Raw genomic sequence first — 16,266 nt, forward strand, 5'->3', positions numbered from 1 at the left:
GAAAGGATGTTTCTTGCAAGTTTTTGTATGTTTGCTACGTTGGGTAAACTTAATTCAGAAATATTTTGGTTTGCATGTGAATTTTTTGACAATTTGATAATGAATTCTTCATTTATTACTCATACAATATGCTTATTAATTCTGTAAGAGGCATAAATAAAAAAAAATATTGTAATTTAGTCGCAGGAGTTTCAAAAAGTTATTGGAATTAAGATCAGATGAATTTATAGATTTAACCTGGTAGGTCAATTTAACCCTAATATAATTTGAATCTTGTTCAAAACAACTTAATGTTTTGCAAATATTGAATGGTTTTTACTGTGTGGCTAGGCGTAGCAACAAGAACAGTCAAATCCGAGGAGGACACCCTTAATTGTTTACGTACAGGAGCATTCAACAGAACTACAGCCTCAACCAACATGAATGATCAGTCCTCAAGATCTCATGCCATTTTTACATTATACATTCAGCAACAAAGAGTAGCCAGGTAATTTTTATAAGTAATAGTAAGTTTTGCCACTGGATAAAATCATGGATTTTAGATTGATTTTATTTTCTAAATTGTACATACAGCTACAAAGATATGCCAGGTATCCATTTTTAGGTTGCTATTTTTTGAGATTTAAGTTAGTATTATAGTTATTAAAATGTCATGATTCTTATTCTTTGATATTTTTTTTGAATGTTAGATTTGGTCATTTGCTTAGTTTTCCTACTATCTGTAAGTATGTGGTATTTAATCATCAGAATCTACATATCTATTTATCTATATATCTATCTAGGAAAAACTCTGTGGACAGTACGGATGATATGGAAGTTGTAACATCTAACGATGACTTCGAACATTTGTCAGCCAAGTTTCACTTTGTTGATTTGGGTAAGCTAAAAATCAGTAGCGCAGCTACTCTATAGCATTGTATGTCCGTCCGTCTGTCAAAAATTATATGATTATTCTTACTACTGCTATGTCCCTAATTAAGACTAATGAAATAAATTTTGGGGAACAGTATAATTTACAATTCAATATCACCTTCTTTCCTTTGCATATCTGTAATGGCACTAGTAGTTATTGTGTTTAAGGCAAAGATTGTTTTTTATTCCATGAACTTATCCATGTATCTCCTCAAACATGCAGATTCAACTCAACTAAATATAATCCGATTAATTCCGAATTTTTAACATAATAAAATTGTAAAGTTTAATTATAGGAGGGATAGGACAAGTTCATATAAATTATTCTATATACCATTTTTAGCCACTTACCAAAGGAAGAAATTTCCACTTATAAATTTTGATTTAAGGGACCCGTATTTTCATCAATAGGTATTTGATAAAATAAACATGAAAAAACAGTTTATTTTGTATCAATTATAATTGTTTTGATTGGTGGAAAAGTTTATGCCAAAATTTTTTTTTCCTAATTCTATATATTTACACTTACTAGACAACTTACGTTTTAATTGCATGACCTAAGTCTGAAAGTCTAATCTAGGAAGTCTTTCTGTCCATTATTTACTCTCAAGTTGTTAAGTACCGGTAAAATTCTTCTGTCTCTCTCAAAATATCATATTCAGTGATTTACTAACAATTCACTATAAATGTATTGTTTTCCCTCAAAAAACAATTTGTTTGTTATTGCTGCGCTACCTATGGACAAAATTATCCTTGTGGAGTGGACCAAAGCATGCATGTTTTAAAAAGCTTACAAATGTGGTAACATGTCTACTTATAGTTTGGAATTTCATCGTAGTTAAATCCCTTTTTTCTATTTTGCAAAGCAATTTTAGAACCTTTGTTGTGCCTTTTTTTTACATGCGAAGCTTCTCTAAAGTGTTGTGATATGTTTGATGTTAGTTTTTATTTACTTTTTTATCAGTTTACTTTTTCAAATGAGTACCCCTTTCCGATGATTTGCTCGTCCTTACCCTTACCCAGGTTAATGGCACTTGTACCCAAAGTGTTACAACCGCATTATCTTATTCGTCTTCAGCAGGGGCAATTTGTTTATCATCATTGAGGATGTTAATTCATTTTACATTGTCCCCTACAAGTCCTAGAAATATCAGAAACACTTAAGGATTTAAATTATTTGTTTTGTGTTATGTTTAAATAAATTGTAATATAATTTTTAAAAAGATCTCCTACAATGGAATGTGTCTTCATTGTAACTAAAATTAATAAAAAAAAAGTTAATTCTTTATATCTATCTATCTTTCTACATTTATTTATCTATCTACCTAATTTAAGTCTGAGACTTATAGAAGCCAGTTCATCTATTTATCTATCTAATTTAGCTGGAAGTGAGAGGGAGAGAGCTATCTATTTATCTATCTTTCTCCTGATCTATCTATTTATCTATTTTAGCTGAAAGTGAAAGGCTAAAGGGAACGGGAGAGGGAGAGCTATCTATTCATCTATCTGTCTATCTATCTACTAATCTATTTATTTATCTATTTTAGCTGGAAGTGAGAGGTTAAAGAGGACGGGAGCAACGGGAGAGAGAGCTAAAGAAGGAATTTCTATTAACTGTGGTTTATTAGGTAAAAAATGTTTTTTTTGTTTAGTATTTCTTTCTTACTATAAGAGAATCTCTATATGAATACCAATCTATCAATCCATCTATCTATCTTTCCATCCATCCATATATCCATTAATCCATCCATCTATCCATCCATTTATCTATCAATCCATCCATCTATCTATCTATCTATTTATCTATCTATCTGTGTATGAAGAAGATTGCCTGACAAGATTGCAAAGGTGCAAATTGACTTGCAAGCTTTTGGGGATAGTGAAGCTAATCCATAACTCACTTTGCATGTACGGCATACCCTTATGGAAAATGAGCAGAGTAGCTTGTCAGTCTTAGTGAAGGATGGTTCTCCTTTACAGTAAGGCTTCTTGTAGGTTAAGGGAAGGTTTATAACTATTTTTGTTGGAGGGTGTCCCAGCTTTACTAAGAAAACCCTCCCTTTGGGAAGTGTGGTGGGGGGATTTTTCTTGGGAGTAGGATCTTTAAAGGAGAGATATATCAGTTCAGCGGTTTGTGAACAAACAATCAGATAGAAGTACATTATTAAAATTGTAAGAATAAATTAAGGGTTTTAAAGAATTAAGTTTTAAATACTAAAAAATAGACCAAACCAACACGAAACAAATCTCTGAATGTTGTCATCATTGTTAGTAAAGAATTGAACAGGAAGCAAAAAATTGGCGAATATTAGACCAACTTATATAGACCAATCTAAATATTAGAGTAACTTTTGTAGACTAACCCAAAAAATGTTATTGTTCAATTAAACCAAGGATTGTTTAAAACGTTTGTCCAAACGTTTCACCTTCTATTAAATCTTAATTGTTTCGTACCTTGGTTCGAAAATGATAATATAATAGACTATAAATCGAAATACATCCCCAGTGATGATAAACGAGATTAAAAGATTAAATTATTGGCGTATTAAAAGTTTTTGTGTTAACAAATAAGATTAAATTTTTTGGTACCAGTGTAATTAACAGTCCAATTTCCCCTCCTTTCCTTTTTGATACAAATTAATAGAGTTTAAACGTCTTAACGAATAACCGGGGTCATTTTGCTTGCAAGGACGTAAGATAAACCCTTGTTTTAAAGTATCTTCGCTACTACAAAGTATAAACTAAGTATTTGAAATGTAAATTCCCTCTTCACTTTAAGTTTTACATCAAAGTATTTTTGACTTTAACCATCCTATATAATCAGGGATCTTAAGGGATAAGACAATGAACGCTGAATTGATTGAATCTATTTACCCCTTTTGAAGATTATTATTTAAGGTTAAAAAGTTTGGACACTGATAAGGGGGGGGGGGCGAAAGTGAAACCAAAACTAAAAGTCAAAGGAACTTAACTAAAAAAAAGTTACAGGTCTCACATTTTGCATGGCAGTTGCTTTATAGGGGTACAATATGGAACTGTGAAGAAACGGCGTCGCAACCGCCGAAAACCGCCGAGAAAAGGCAAACAAAATTTCGGCGGGAAACGGCGGTTTTCGGCGGTTGCGCCGCCGTTTCTTCACAGTTCCATATTTTACCCCTATAAAGCAACTGCCATGCAAAATCTCAGACCTGTAACTCTTTTTTTAGTTGAGTTCCTTTGTTGACTTTTAGTTTTGGTTTCAAAAAGTGTCACTTTCGCCCCCCCCCCCTTTAGAACCATCAATCAAAGTTCAATACAAAAACCTATCTTAAAAAATTCTCAACGAATAAGATTACCTGGTTATAAACTTTAGGTGTAATTGTAATTTTAATTCCATTGCCCCACCCTCCCTGGACAAACATTTTAAAGACCTTGAGTTTTAAGATCATTCAAATAACTTGGTTGGAAAAATTTGGGTACCAGTTTAACTTTTAGTCCAATGTCTCTCCCCCACTCCCTGAATATAATGTAAACTTTATTGTATATGTTTACACAATTAAGTGAGAGAGGGGACAATGGACTGTAAATTATAATGATACCAAAAGCTCTCTTAATCGTTGATAAAAATGTTTGGTTACCTTCATTAAATATTGATTGGTTGTTATAAACTAACAGCCTCCATAGTTTTCAACTAATAATTTTAACCTTTCAATGTCTTTTTCAAAGACTATTTTGATATTTAGATTATTTTTTGTTGTTTTTAAGGACGTATTTTATGACTGGATTGTAAAATCTTTTACTAAAAAGGATTTATTTCCTTACCATTTTACTTTTTGGTTTATTTTTAGAATCAGAATGAATTTTATGGCTATAATTCATACTTTTTGCGTACCCAAAGTTTGATAAACACGTTCTCTTATTTGTAGATTAAAATCCTTTGGGAAATTTTAAAAATCTTGATTTGCTGTTTCGTGCTAGCAATATTCAAATTTTTTAACCAAAATTTTTAATCTGAATAAGGGGTAGTTTTGTTGATCATCGTTGGTTGGCATGTACATAAATGTTTCCTTTAAGATCCCTGCTATTTCTAGATGTTTCTTTCGTACTAAGTATACTGTCCATTTATCAATAATTTAAACCTTTTTGATGTTTCTATAATTTTTTTAATGAAACCAAAAATAAAGACAGCAGTAGTAGAAAAAAAACTTTTATTTTCATTAGACATGGCATATGACAAAAGTTGGGATCTACTGCAGTTCACGGTAAAATATTGCTGGTAAGCAATATTTCCTAAAATCTATGAATTTTAAAGACTGCTAGCTGCCAAACGGCTGAACATACAGATCATGCCCGCACACAGTTTTAAGCGGCATAAGAAGGCCTACAAATAATCTGGAATTGCCATAAATCAATAATGCATAATTATCTCGCAGTGCAGAGAAATGCGCGAAAAAAACCTATTTTACGCGTTTTTTCTTCAGTGAAGCTTTCCCTGTGTATCATTGGATCTTGGCTATTACAGATTATTTGGAGGCCTTCTTATGCCGCTTAAAATAGTGTGCGAGTATGATCTGTACGTTCAGCCGTTTGCCAGCTAGCAGCCTTTAAAATTCTTTGATTTTTGGAAATATTGCTTACCAGCAATATTTTACCGTGAACTGCAGTAGATCCAAAAGTTGTAGCATGAACCCTTATTTTGACATTGTACCATTGATAAAATTTTTTTGCATATTTCAAGTAGCGAGGCTACCCTAAAATTGGAGTAAAGTTAAGCAAAATAAGAGATTTATCCAAAGTAACCTATATTTCCTTTTTTTATTTTGATTGAAAAAGTTTCTTTTTTTTCTGCTAGGGATAAAGTGATAGGAAAATGAAACTTAAAATTAACTTTTCCCTGGTTCTAATAATATTCTGTTTTTGGTAGCTCGTGATATTGTGGGAAAGAAAAAGGTAGAGACCAACTTATTTTTCCCTGTCCCTTCCTCCCTTATTTTCCTAAACTTTTGAAAGACAAGAAAAAACTAATTTTATAACAGGGTTTATTGTGATTTGGCTAGATTTTCTTTTTGTAAGATATTTAGGTATGCCTACGAATTTACATCCTTATATAGAAGTAGTAGGATGTGTGCCTATGAGTTTGTCTGAATCAAAAAAAATTCGATATAGCTCTACTTTATAGGAAAGTTCATTATTAGTCTCGGAAAGGTTTAAACTAAACCCAGAACCACTTCATTATGCAATCTACATTTTCCTGGATATTTTGTCTACGGTAGTCCATAAGTGTACAGCTTTACAGTACATTGTTTCTATTTGTTAAAGCAACACGTATGATAAAAGAAAAAGACTCTGTTTAGAGTAAAATGCTTATATTTCAATCAAAATCTATATTTTTGTATTTTTTACCGATCCACTTCATTATGCAAATCAAAAGAAAATCAATAGGAAAACGTTTGTTTTGCCCTTTTCTCCACTTTTATAAATTAATTCTGATAAAATAACAATTTTTTAAGGGATTTATGCATTAATTATAATGAAAAACAGTTTTAGGTAGATTTTAATGATTTTTCTAAATAAGAAATAATTGAAAAAAAGAAATTCTATCCCTATCACTTTAGAGGACAGCTGCCGACCCCCCGTCTTATGGATGAAGATAAATATATGTTAAAAATAAAAATTAGCCTGAAAAGTATACAAAAATGTTTTTTGAGTGTTAAAAAACTCCATTTTAAAATCTTGATTTTGAGGATGATGGCCTTTAAGATGCTCTTACTGGTGGTGATGGTGAGCTAAATGTTATCAAAGTGCATGCCCATGATGAAAACTTATATATTGAACTATGGTTCAATTTTTGTAGTCATAGCAGCCTCCAGCCAAGCAATATTAAAAACGAAAAAAAATGCAATTTTAATTACTAAAATTCATAAAGTAAATAATGTAGTTTTTAGATAATGGTTATATTTCATGTCGAGAGGCTCCACTGGAGGCTGCTATGACTACAAAAAATGGTACATAGGTTAATAGACAAGTTGTTATAATGGTCATGTACTTAGATAACATTTAGCTCACCTTCACCACCAGTAAGAGCATCTTAAAGGCCATCAACCTCAAAATCAAGATTTTAAAATGGACTTTTTTTAACACATCAAAAAATATTTTTGTATACTTTTCAGGGTAATTTTTATCTTTAACATGTATTTAGCTTCATCCATAAGACTGGGGGTCAGCAGCTGTCATCTAAAGTGATAGGGATAGAATTTCTTTTTTCAATTATTTCTTATTTAGAAAAATCATTAAAATCTACCTTAAACTGTTTTTCATTATAATTAATGCATAAATCCCTTAAAAAATTGTTATTTTATCAGAATCATTTTTTAAAAGTGGAGAAAAGTGCAAAACAAACGTTTTCCCATTGTTTTTCTTTTGATTTGCATAATGAAGTGGATCGGTAAAAAATACAAAAATGTAGATTTTGATTGAAATATAAGCATTTTACTTTAAAAAGAGTTTTTTTTCTTTTATCATACGTGTTGCTTTAGCAAATAGAAACAATGTGCTGTAAAGCTGTACACTTATGGACTACCGTAGACAAAATATCCAGGAAAATGTAGATTGCATAATGAAGTGGTTCTGGGTTTATTTTTGGTATTCCTTACTCTAGAGAATTTGTCAATAAAAAAAGATTGCATTTTTATAACCAAAATTTTTTTAAGTTTCCAACATAGCTCTAGGGGCGCTCCACTTGTATCACATTCCCAAATAATAATATCTAATATATATTACTATCTTCAATCAAATTATTGCAACTACATGTACGTCTCCTTGGTCTATGAATTCAAACCTTCTGATCACAAAATGACCTATTTATTAGAATAAAAAGTTTTTTTTCTTTTATTATACATATTTATCTTTTTACACATTAAAAGACATTAATACGATGATTATAGAACAGCGAAGAATGTATTTGGTATAGTGCATGTTTTTAGTACCGCAGCAACTCTATAATTTGGATATGGCATCCGTCCGATTGTAAGACTACATTTCTGACAGTCATACGATGCCCTAAGATCATTAGGTAAACAAACTGTATTTTGGAGTATTATATGCGATTTATTTTAAATAACGTAAAAAGGATTCTTCTTCCAAGTCTCCTTTTATTAAAAGATGTTGTAAGCTTGTTATTGCTGCGCTACTAATTGACATATTTGTCCTTGTTTTTCTTCTTGTTGCATTTTTGTTTGTTTGTGAGAAGCCATAGTTTGACAAAGTTTCCAGGTAAGCAAGGGATATTGAAGTCTTAATAAATCTTCAACCCTTTCCCCTAGACATTAGTTTCATTAGTTTAAACTCTACAACATTGTGTACTTTCTTCCACTATAATAATTTTAGTTATGAAAAGCAATGACAAAACTGAATACTTGAAACTGTTATAAAGAAATATTTATTGTTCATTGTTCTATTTCTTAATCCCTGTAAAATTCCTGACAGATTAAAATATTTTCTTTCATTGCAAATGCAGGAACATGTTTTCTTAGGAAACAAAAAAAACAACGTTCTCTAGTCGTCAGAGATTTATCGTTATTGACTTTGAAGATCTACTTTTACTTCCCATTGAAAGCCTCTATCTACAAAAAAAGGTGCAGTCCTTTTTAAAACAAAATATTATGTTGATAGTCTTTATCAAGATTTTTACATCTAAGTAATAATACAATTAGAAGATGTTTGTGATCAGACTTAATTTTTTTTTATTATTATCCCGAATTTTGAATAGTTATTTAAGAAACAAAATGCTTCCATCTCGTAATTTACTCATACATTTACATAACTTAATCTAGTAAAACATTCGTATCTCTCTATCCATTTATGTAATAAGCTATCAATTTATATACCAAAATATCAATCATATTTAAATCAATTCGAGCGCTAGAAAAAGTTATATCAAACTGTTTCGGTACGCATGCCTTGCCGTACACGAAATCTTAATCTCCAAGCCCTCCGAATGACCAACATGTGAATGTTTACAAATGTGTATTTATTACCATGAAAACGGTGCATCTAAAACAAAAATATAAAATTTAATAACATAATATTAATGGTTTATTATTTTTGTATATCGAGGTTGCGTGATTTCAATTTAATTAAAAATATAAATTTCTAAAAAACTTTAAATTGGCACGAAACATATTAATTAGCATCAGAAATTGATAATTTTAGATTCAAATGATCAATAAAATTAAGGAAAATATTCGTATGTCAAAAGTTAGCAGTTAAATGGTCTATTTGTTGAAAAATTAATGTTTTAAATTTCTTCGTGAAAATATACCATACTACACTTATTATTAAGAATTAAAGATAAATTCTTACCACATTATACGTCAAACTAAGCAGGAAGGCTTATTTGAGATCTTCCACGGATTAGAGCGCATGTATATCCATCCAATACATTATTTTTATTCACGTAGCTCTTCACATGGGAATCAACAAGGAAAAAAAATGTGCGCGCCTTTGTTTGTTTACAAGCTAAGCGCGGAGATAGTTAGGAATGCCGCGTAACACACTCATTCTCTGGTGTAAGGAAAAGGAAATTAATGGGTTCGAACTTGCCAGGGAATACAAGAAATCATTCCAACACACACCCGTCTAATCACTGGGAATCGAACACAATAACTCATCTTAGCATCATGCGTGCAGACAGTGTCCACAAAATCACAATCTCATAACGCATAAATTACAAGAGTTTAAAATGGCATGGCCATCAGGCCTAAAATTAATTATGGTAACTTACGAACACCACAATAACTCAAACCGACTCCACTACCACATAAGGATAGGAATAAGGAATGGGAAAAGCATTCAACATTCATGAAATGCACACTTACCACTCACACATCTCATTAATCATGGCCTCATAATCTCAATTAAAGTTAGAATTACAGACCATGTAATTGCGAATACATGAATTAATAATCAATAGTACCTAAACTTTGATTAGGTACCTACATAATAAATAGGCAAATGATTTTTATATTAAAAATCGCATCAATAATTAAATAATCAACTCAAACTTTTAATCAAAAGAAAGAAAGATTAAATAATGACATTTTTTCTACTGAATCTTTTTGCTAGAAAAGAAAAATAGAATTTTCATAAAAAACTTCTCAAAATTAAGCATTTTCTCCAGCGGAAAAATACTCGGGCTTACATCTAGACATTCTTAGATAAGATAGGTAAATCCTTAAATCTAACATGTTTAATAAAATAGATACTTAATCTAAATAAAATATGACTGTAAAATCATCAAACATCGGAAAATTAAAACTTCATAATTTTAAATCTTCGTGAATCAAAATTGCGTAAAATAAAATTGCAATTGAAATATGCAAATTAAATTACCAAAATAAAACAAAAGCTCAATTATAAGAAAAGAACTTCTCTAAATGCTGAGTTTGCAATTTCTCTCTGTTTTAAGAAGAAAGCAACTTGTACATATTCATACAGTCAAAATTAAGGCAATTTGGGGCCTCAGTTAGAATGAACCCCTCAAGATACAAACTAACCAATCTTTAAAATATTAATAATGCCGTGTTCCAGCTATCCTGACGGACGTTATGTCTTTCCATCACAATTTTTGATACTGCATAATTTCCGACAGGATTTCTGGCGCAGGGCTCCATCAACTGAAAATAAACATAATTAGTGATGTTTAAATCAAATCAAAAATTAAAAGAATCATGAATAATTCAAGAAACTTTAGAATCATCAATCAAAGCAATCAAAATAAAATTATCTTATGCTTTAGTTTTGCCGTTCTGTAGTATGTCTGGCCGAGGTGACAGAGCTAAGATACACTATAGAGCGGTCTTATTAAGCTTAAATCTTCGAACTCAAAGAATCTACTTAATTCAAGGCGAAAAAAATCTGCATTTTTCTTTAGGTACATCGGTTAAAAGGTAAATAGAAATAATTTTAATATATGTAATATTAAATTATCTATGTGATTATAATACATCTTAAAGAAATATTTGTATGATGTAAAAAATTTCATTGTGTTACTTTTTATCATATCGAATTTCAATTAAACAAGGATAAAAATGTTCGTATTTGCGTAGGTACCTAGGAAAATTTCCGCGAAAAAAAATCCCTGGTCCCGGAAAGACTTAAATCATTGAAAAAACTTGCGTAAACATATAAATAACTTAAGTTTGTGTTTCAAATGAAAAAATCTTGCGTCGATTTGAAAGTTTAAACGAAATTGAGTCAAAATTTGCGTTTTTTGTCTTTCGAAAAAAATATCTGATAAATCTACCGTAAAAATAAAATTCAAAGTTAAACAAGAACGATACTTATACTAAACTTTGGGTAGATTGATCTTGAGCAGACGTCTTGCGGAAGTCTCGTTACTCGTGGCGGCTGCGTCATCTGATAACTTGAACTTGCAAACCACGGTCCTCCCACCTGGGCGCACTTCTTCCACACGCCCCAATCTGAACTTCTTCATCAAATTTGTGCTATCGTCGATCAGCACCACGTCTCCCGGCTCGAGCAGCACCTTGTTGCTGCGCCACTTGACGGACTTGAGTAGCTCAGGCATGAGCTGCTCCTTGTACACCTGATGGAACTGGCGGGTCAACTCCTCCAAGTTTTCCAGCCTCCTGGTGATGGGCTCTTTACAACCTGTCTCAAAGGTGCAGATTGCATCGTTGGTCCTGCCGCCTAACAGATCAGCAGGTGAAATTATTCTCCAGCAATTGACGTCATCTCCTTGGGTGGCATAGGTCAATGGCTTAGAATTCAGGACTCGTGCAGTCTCAGCACACAACACCAATAAATCATTGAAGGTTACAGTAGCACCAGCCAACTTCTTGTTCAACACACGCTTGACCAGCCCAACCTGCCTCTCCACAGTACCCACGAACGAGTGTGCTGCGGTGGGCACCAGATGCCATTCAAAATGCATTCGGGTATCCTTCAAAAGTTCATCCATAATTCGCTTGGCACCGGCCATATTGGTGCCTCTGTCTGTGGTAACCCTTCTAGGCATATTGTAAAACGCCTGAAGTTTTCTCAAGCCGACCAGCACGGCTTCAGTTGAATAATCAGTCAACACATCAACAAACACAGCCTGTGTAAATCTACAGGCCACAATCAACAACCAAACCTTGTACTTGGTCTTGGAACTCCTGGTACCAACGCCAGGCTTCGTAACTTCGATCGGCCCCGCAAGGTCCATATGCACCTCCTTGAAGGGCACAGAGGGCTCGACACGATCTGGCAGAATATTAGCAATTGCGGGACTCGAACGCTTGGCATATTCAATGGAACATGCAGCACAACTCTTGACCACTTTCATAGCCTCCATGCGGCCATGTGTGATCCATGCATACCTGCGGCTTTGCGCCAACGTCTTACGATGGCCTCCATGCCCCAATTCATCGTGGGACTGTTGAAGGATGAGCCGCGCCAGCCTGTTGTGGCGGCTGAGCAAGACAACACCTGGGCTGTCCTTCATAATCTTCCTGGGGCCTCCAGCAGCGGCCTCAAGAGCCTCATCTCCTCTCCCGGACATTTTCAATATTGTAAATGTCCTAAGAGGATAACATCCATCATGGCCCACAATGGGCCAACAAACCTGGACCTTGTGATGATACGGTTGAAGGGAGTCGAATTTCCCTTCGGCGTCCATGGTCATCTCCTTCTCTTGGTTGAAGGAAGTCAAAAACAGGTCACAAACAGAATCCATGTATGTATTTGTGAAAGTATAGTTCTCATAATGCTTAGAACTATCATTGTTGCTAACATCATCCTCAATTGTTGTAACGCCACGTTTCTTGATAAGCAGCGTTTTAAAGCAGTTGGCAGCCTTAAGAACTGCGGCCACAGTCCTCCTCGCCTGCCTGTAGGTCCTTCTTGCCAGGGACCTCCAGAAATCGTTGTCCACTACCTGTGTGAACATTACCTTGAGCTTCGCCATCTTGGGATTTAGCTCGCTCTCGGGAATGGATGCATTTACCTCACCCGCCGTCTTAACGGGCCACTGGTCCTGTTCCAGGCGCAACCAGCTTGGACCTTCCTGGTATGTAGATCCAGGTTGTACATCCTCAATCGTACACAAACCACGCGTCGCCAGATCGGCGATGTTGTGTTGGGTTGGGACCCATCTCCAATCTTCAGGGCTCGTCAACTGTTGTATCTCGGAAACACGATGACTGTTAAAAACATTTAACATAACACTGTCACTGGATAGCTGAGCTAGGGCACAGCTGCTATCACTAAAAAATACTTTGCCAGAAATGTTGAAAGGTAGAGCTCTGGCTACAGTATCCACAAGCCTGGCCAAAATTAGACAACTAAGCATTTCTAACCTTGGTATAGACTCAATCTTCACTGGTGCGACACGTGACTTGGCGCAACACAAAACTACATCATATCCTCCAGGAACTGGCCATCTCAGGTAGGTGATGGCTGCATAGGCCTGGTTAGATGCATCGCAGAAACCAACAAGCATTGGAAGCCCCAACGGCTTATCAGGAACCATCGAACGTCTGAACGACACATTTCCAAGTGCCGAACGGTCCTGGAGGCTGGACACGAGCTCCGACCTCAACTCTCCAGGTATAACATCATCCCAGTTACATCCATGTATGCAAACTGAGCGCAGACAAAGCTTGGACTTAAGCAGCAATGGCGCTGCTAGACCCATTGGGTCATAAAGTTGTTGCACAATTCTCCAAACTTCACGTTTAGTTATCAACTCAGGTAGACTTCTCCAGAGATCCTCCAGGTCCAGATCCTCTAGTAACTTTCTACCCTTAATCTTCTCGCCGTGGTTGGCTCTGACAGGTAGGAACAACTTATCCTGTTTAGGGTCCCAAACGAGGCCCAGAACTTTTACACTGTCAACATCATCTCCAGAATAAACAACAGATTTAAACTTAAAATTGCCAGTTGCAATCATATCCTCCAGCTCTTGGACCAGCTGGACAGCTTCAGGTTTACTGTTATGACCGCTCAAACAGTCATCCACGTAAGTACAAGTCTCCAATTTGACCGATGGAGGATCTTGATACAAAATAAATTCGGAACTGAGTGGTTGCTGAACATCTCTCCACACATCCTGCTGGGCTACAACGTCACAACCTCTAATCTTCTCAGATCCATAAACATCTTGAACATCCTGCTGGGAACGTCCACCAAAAATACGACCAGTGAGTCTGAGGGCGGTCACGGCCATATCTCCAGCCAAGGCCTCACCAAAGTTGATGGTTTTGGTAAGGTAGACCTCTGGCTCTCCATCAACTGTATCAGCGAAAAAAACACGTTTCAGCTGAGAATCTTCATAGGTAGCTAATAATGAATTATAGAACTTCTGAATATCAGCCACGAATGCACACTTATAACTTCTGAACCGGATAAGATTGTGCATCAGAGTATATAATGGAACTGGGCCGTCCATCATAATACTATTGAGGCTTAGCCCCTTGCAGCAGAGGCTGGAATTTGCGCATATCCTCAACGGCGTGGAAATAGACTCTTTATATGCGCAGACTAGGCTCGAATAATACACGGGCTTAGTATAAGCTAGGTCTTCTGGCGAAGCTTTCTGATACACTCCACGAGACACAGCTTCTTGAAACACTTGGCAGAAGGTGCTGTATTCACCTTTTTTAATCATTCTCTGCCGGTCACGTAAGCAGATCTTATAGGCCTGCTCTGAATTGTCAAATAACACACTTGGCGGCTGCTTGTAGGGATATGAGGCCGTCCAAATATGGTTCTCAAGATCTAATGTCAGACCTTCTTCAATCAGCTGCCGCTTACGCACATCCAAGGCGGACTGCCCGGCAGCTATGGCGGCGCAATGACGGCAGTTCTTACAACCGCTGCACATTGATGGCGGCTGTATTCCCAAACTCTCAGTACTCAGGAACTCCATCTTGCTGACCTCCAACTTCACAGCTTTACAGGCGACAGGATTAGCAACAGTCCTGCCATCTGCAGACACAACTAAATAGCCTGTACCAAATAAGCTTCTGTACAGTCTAGAATCACCAACCATTTTATCTGCACACGGGAACATAGCTGGTGTTAAATGGCCGATTAAAACATCAATCTTGCCGTCGACCACAGAAAAATTATCAGGCTTCATGTTGAAAATGTCGGCGGCGGCTGTAGGATCAATAGAACGCAACCCTTCTTCAGTACCAATGCTGGGCACTACCGCCGCCTCCAGAATATGTGAATTCCGGTTGCGGTCAACCAAACAAATCTTGACTGTAGGACATGCTTGGCTCTTTCCATCTGCCAGAGAAATAGTAGCTGTGCGACCAGTAGATGGCAACTCTAACTTCTTGGCAATACTTCTAGAAATCAACGTCAAATTTGCTCCGCTGTCCCACATGGCATTGACGGTGACTTGACGTTTGTCAGCCGCCAACGCCGGGACCTGTTGCAACATCAGCATAAAATTGTTCTTGCTAAACAATTGTGACTCATACACCGCCGCAACTTGTCCACTAGCAACCGATTCATGTAATAATGAATTATGAGGCTGGTTGCAACTGTCAATGGTACAGCTGCCAAGCTTATCGGCTCTGGGACAATCGGCCACCCGATGCCCTTTTTGTAAGCAGAGCAAACAGGCGCCTATCTTCTTGATGAAGACTTTGCGTTCAGGAACAGACATATCCCTAAACTTGGAGCACTTAAACAACAGGTGATCAGAGTTACAACCTTCCGACGGGCAAGGCTGTTTCTTCTTGGTCTTAGCTGGAGACCCAGGTTTACCAACGGCTGTAGCTGCGGCCGCAGGATTACCTTTCTTCTTGGAGGGGGTGTCTACATCGAATGAACACCTCATCAAAATGGCGCCACGCTGTTCCTCTATAATCTTCAACAGCTTAGGAATATTTGGGGTATCCATCGAGCCCAACGCCAGGTTGAGCTTGTCCTGGAAATCACGTGGCAACTTTTTGGATAACATTTCCAAAAGAATAATGGTCAACCACTGGCTTGTGGTGACTTCCTCATCATCATCATCTTTAGTCAACTGCTCGAGCTGGCTAACTGCACCACCAAACTCTGCTAAGACTGTCACAATCTGGTTGGAGTCCGACGGTTTAGGCTTCTTCTCCCATTGGTTGAAAAGGCAGAGCATCTGACGTGTTTTGGACTTAAAACGTGCGTCGAGGTAAGCCCATTGAGATTCATGTGATTGAATCTGAATTAACTGAAGTCTCAACTCTTTATTTCTGCAGACCTTTTCACTGCTCAACAATAACTGCAAATATGACGGGTCCTGTCCTACGGTAAGCTTTTTAAAATTGTCCTTGAAACTTACGTAGGCTGACTCTGAGCCGTCAAAGCTTGGAAGAAGACGTT

At 35.9% G+C, this 16,266-nt stretch overlaps 1 protein-coding gene across 1 annotated transcript in view; it reads left to right on the forward strand.

Moving 5' to 3' along the window:
• Positions 1–16,266, forward strand: part of Klp31E (kinesin-like protein 31E) — a 213,516-nt gene that overhangs the window by 165,997 nt on the left and 31,253 nt on the right. Inside the window, exons 12-14 of the mRNA XM_080178409.1 lie at positions 328–487; positions 783–877; positions 2,460–2,540. Of these exons, the coding sequence (XP_080034535.1) occupies positions 328–487; positions 783–877; positions 2,460–2,540 (336 nt within the window). The remainder of the gene's footprint in view (positions 1–327; positions 488–782; positions 878–2,459; positions 2,541–16,266) is intronic.

Source organism: Acartia tonsa, chromosome 12 (genome assembly GCF_053477335.1).
Source record: "Acartia tonsa isolate MP-2025a chromosome 12, ASM5347733v1, whole genome shotgun sequence".
NCBI classification, from domain to species: domain Eukaryota; kingdom Metazoa; phylum Arthropoda; class Copepoda; order Calanoida; family Acartiidae; genus Acartia; species Acartia tonsa.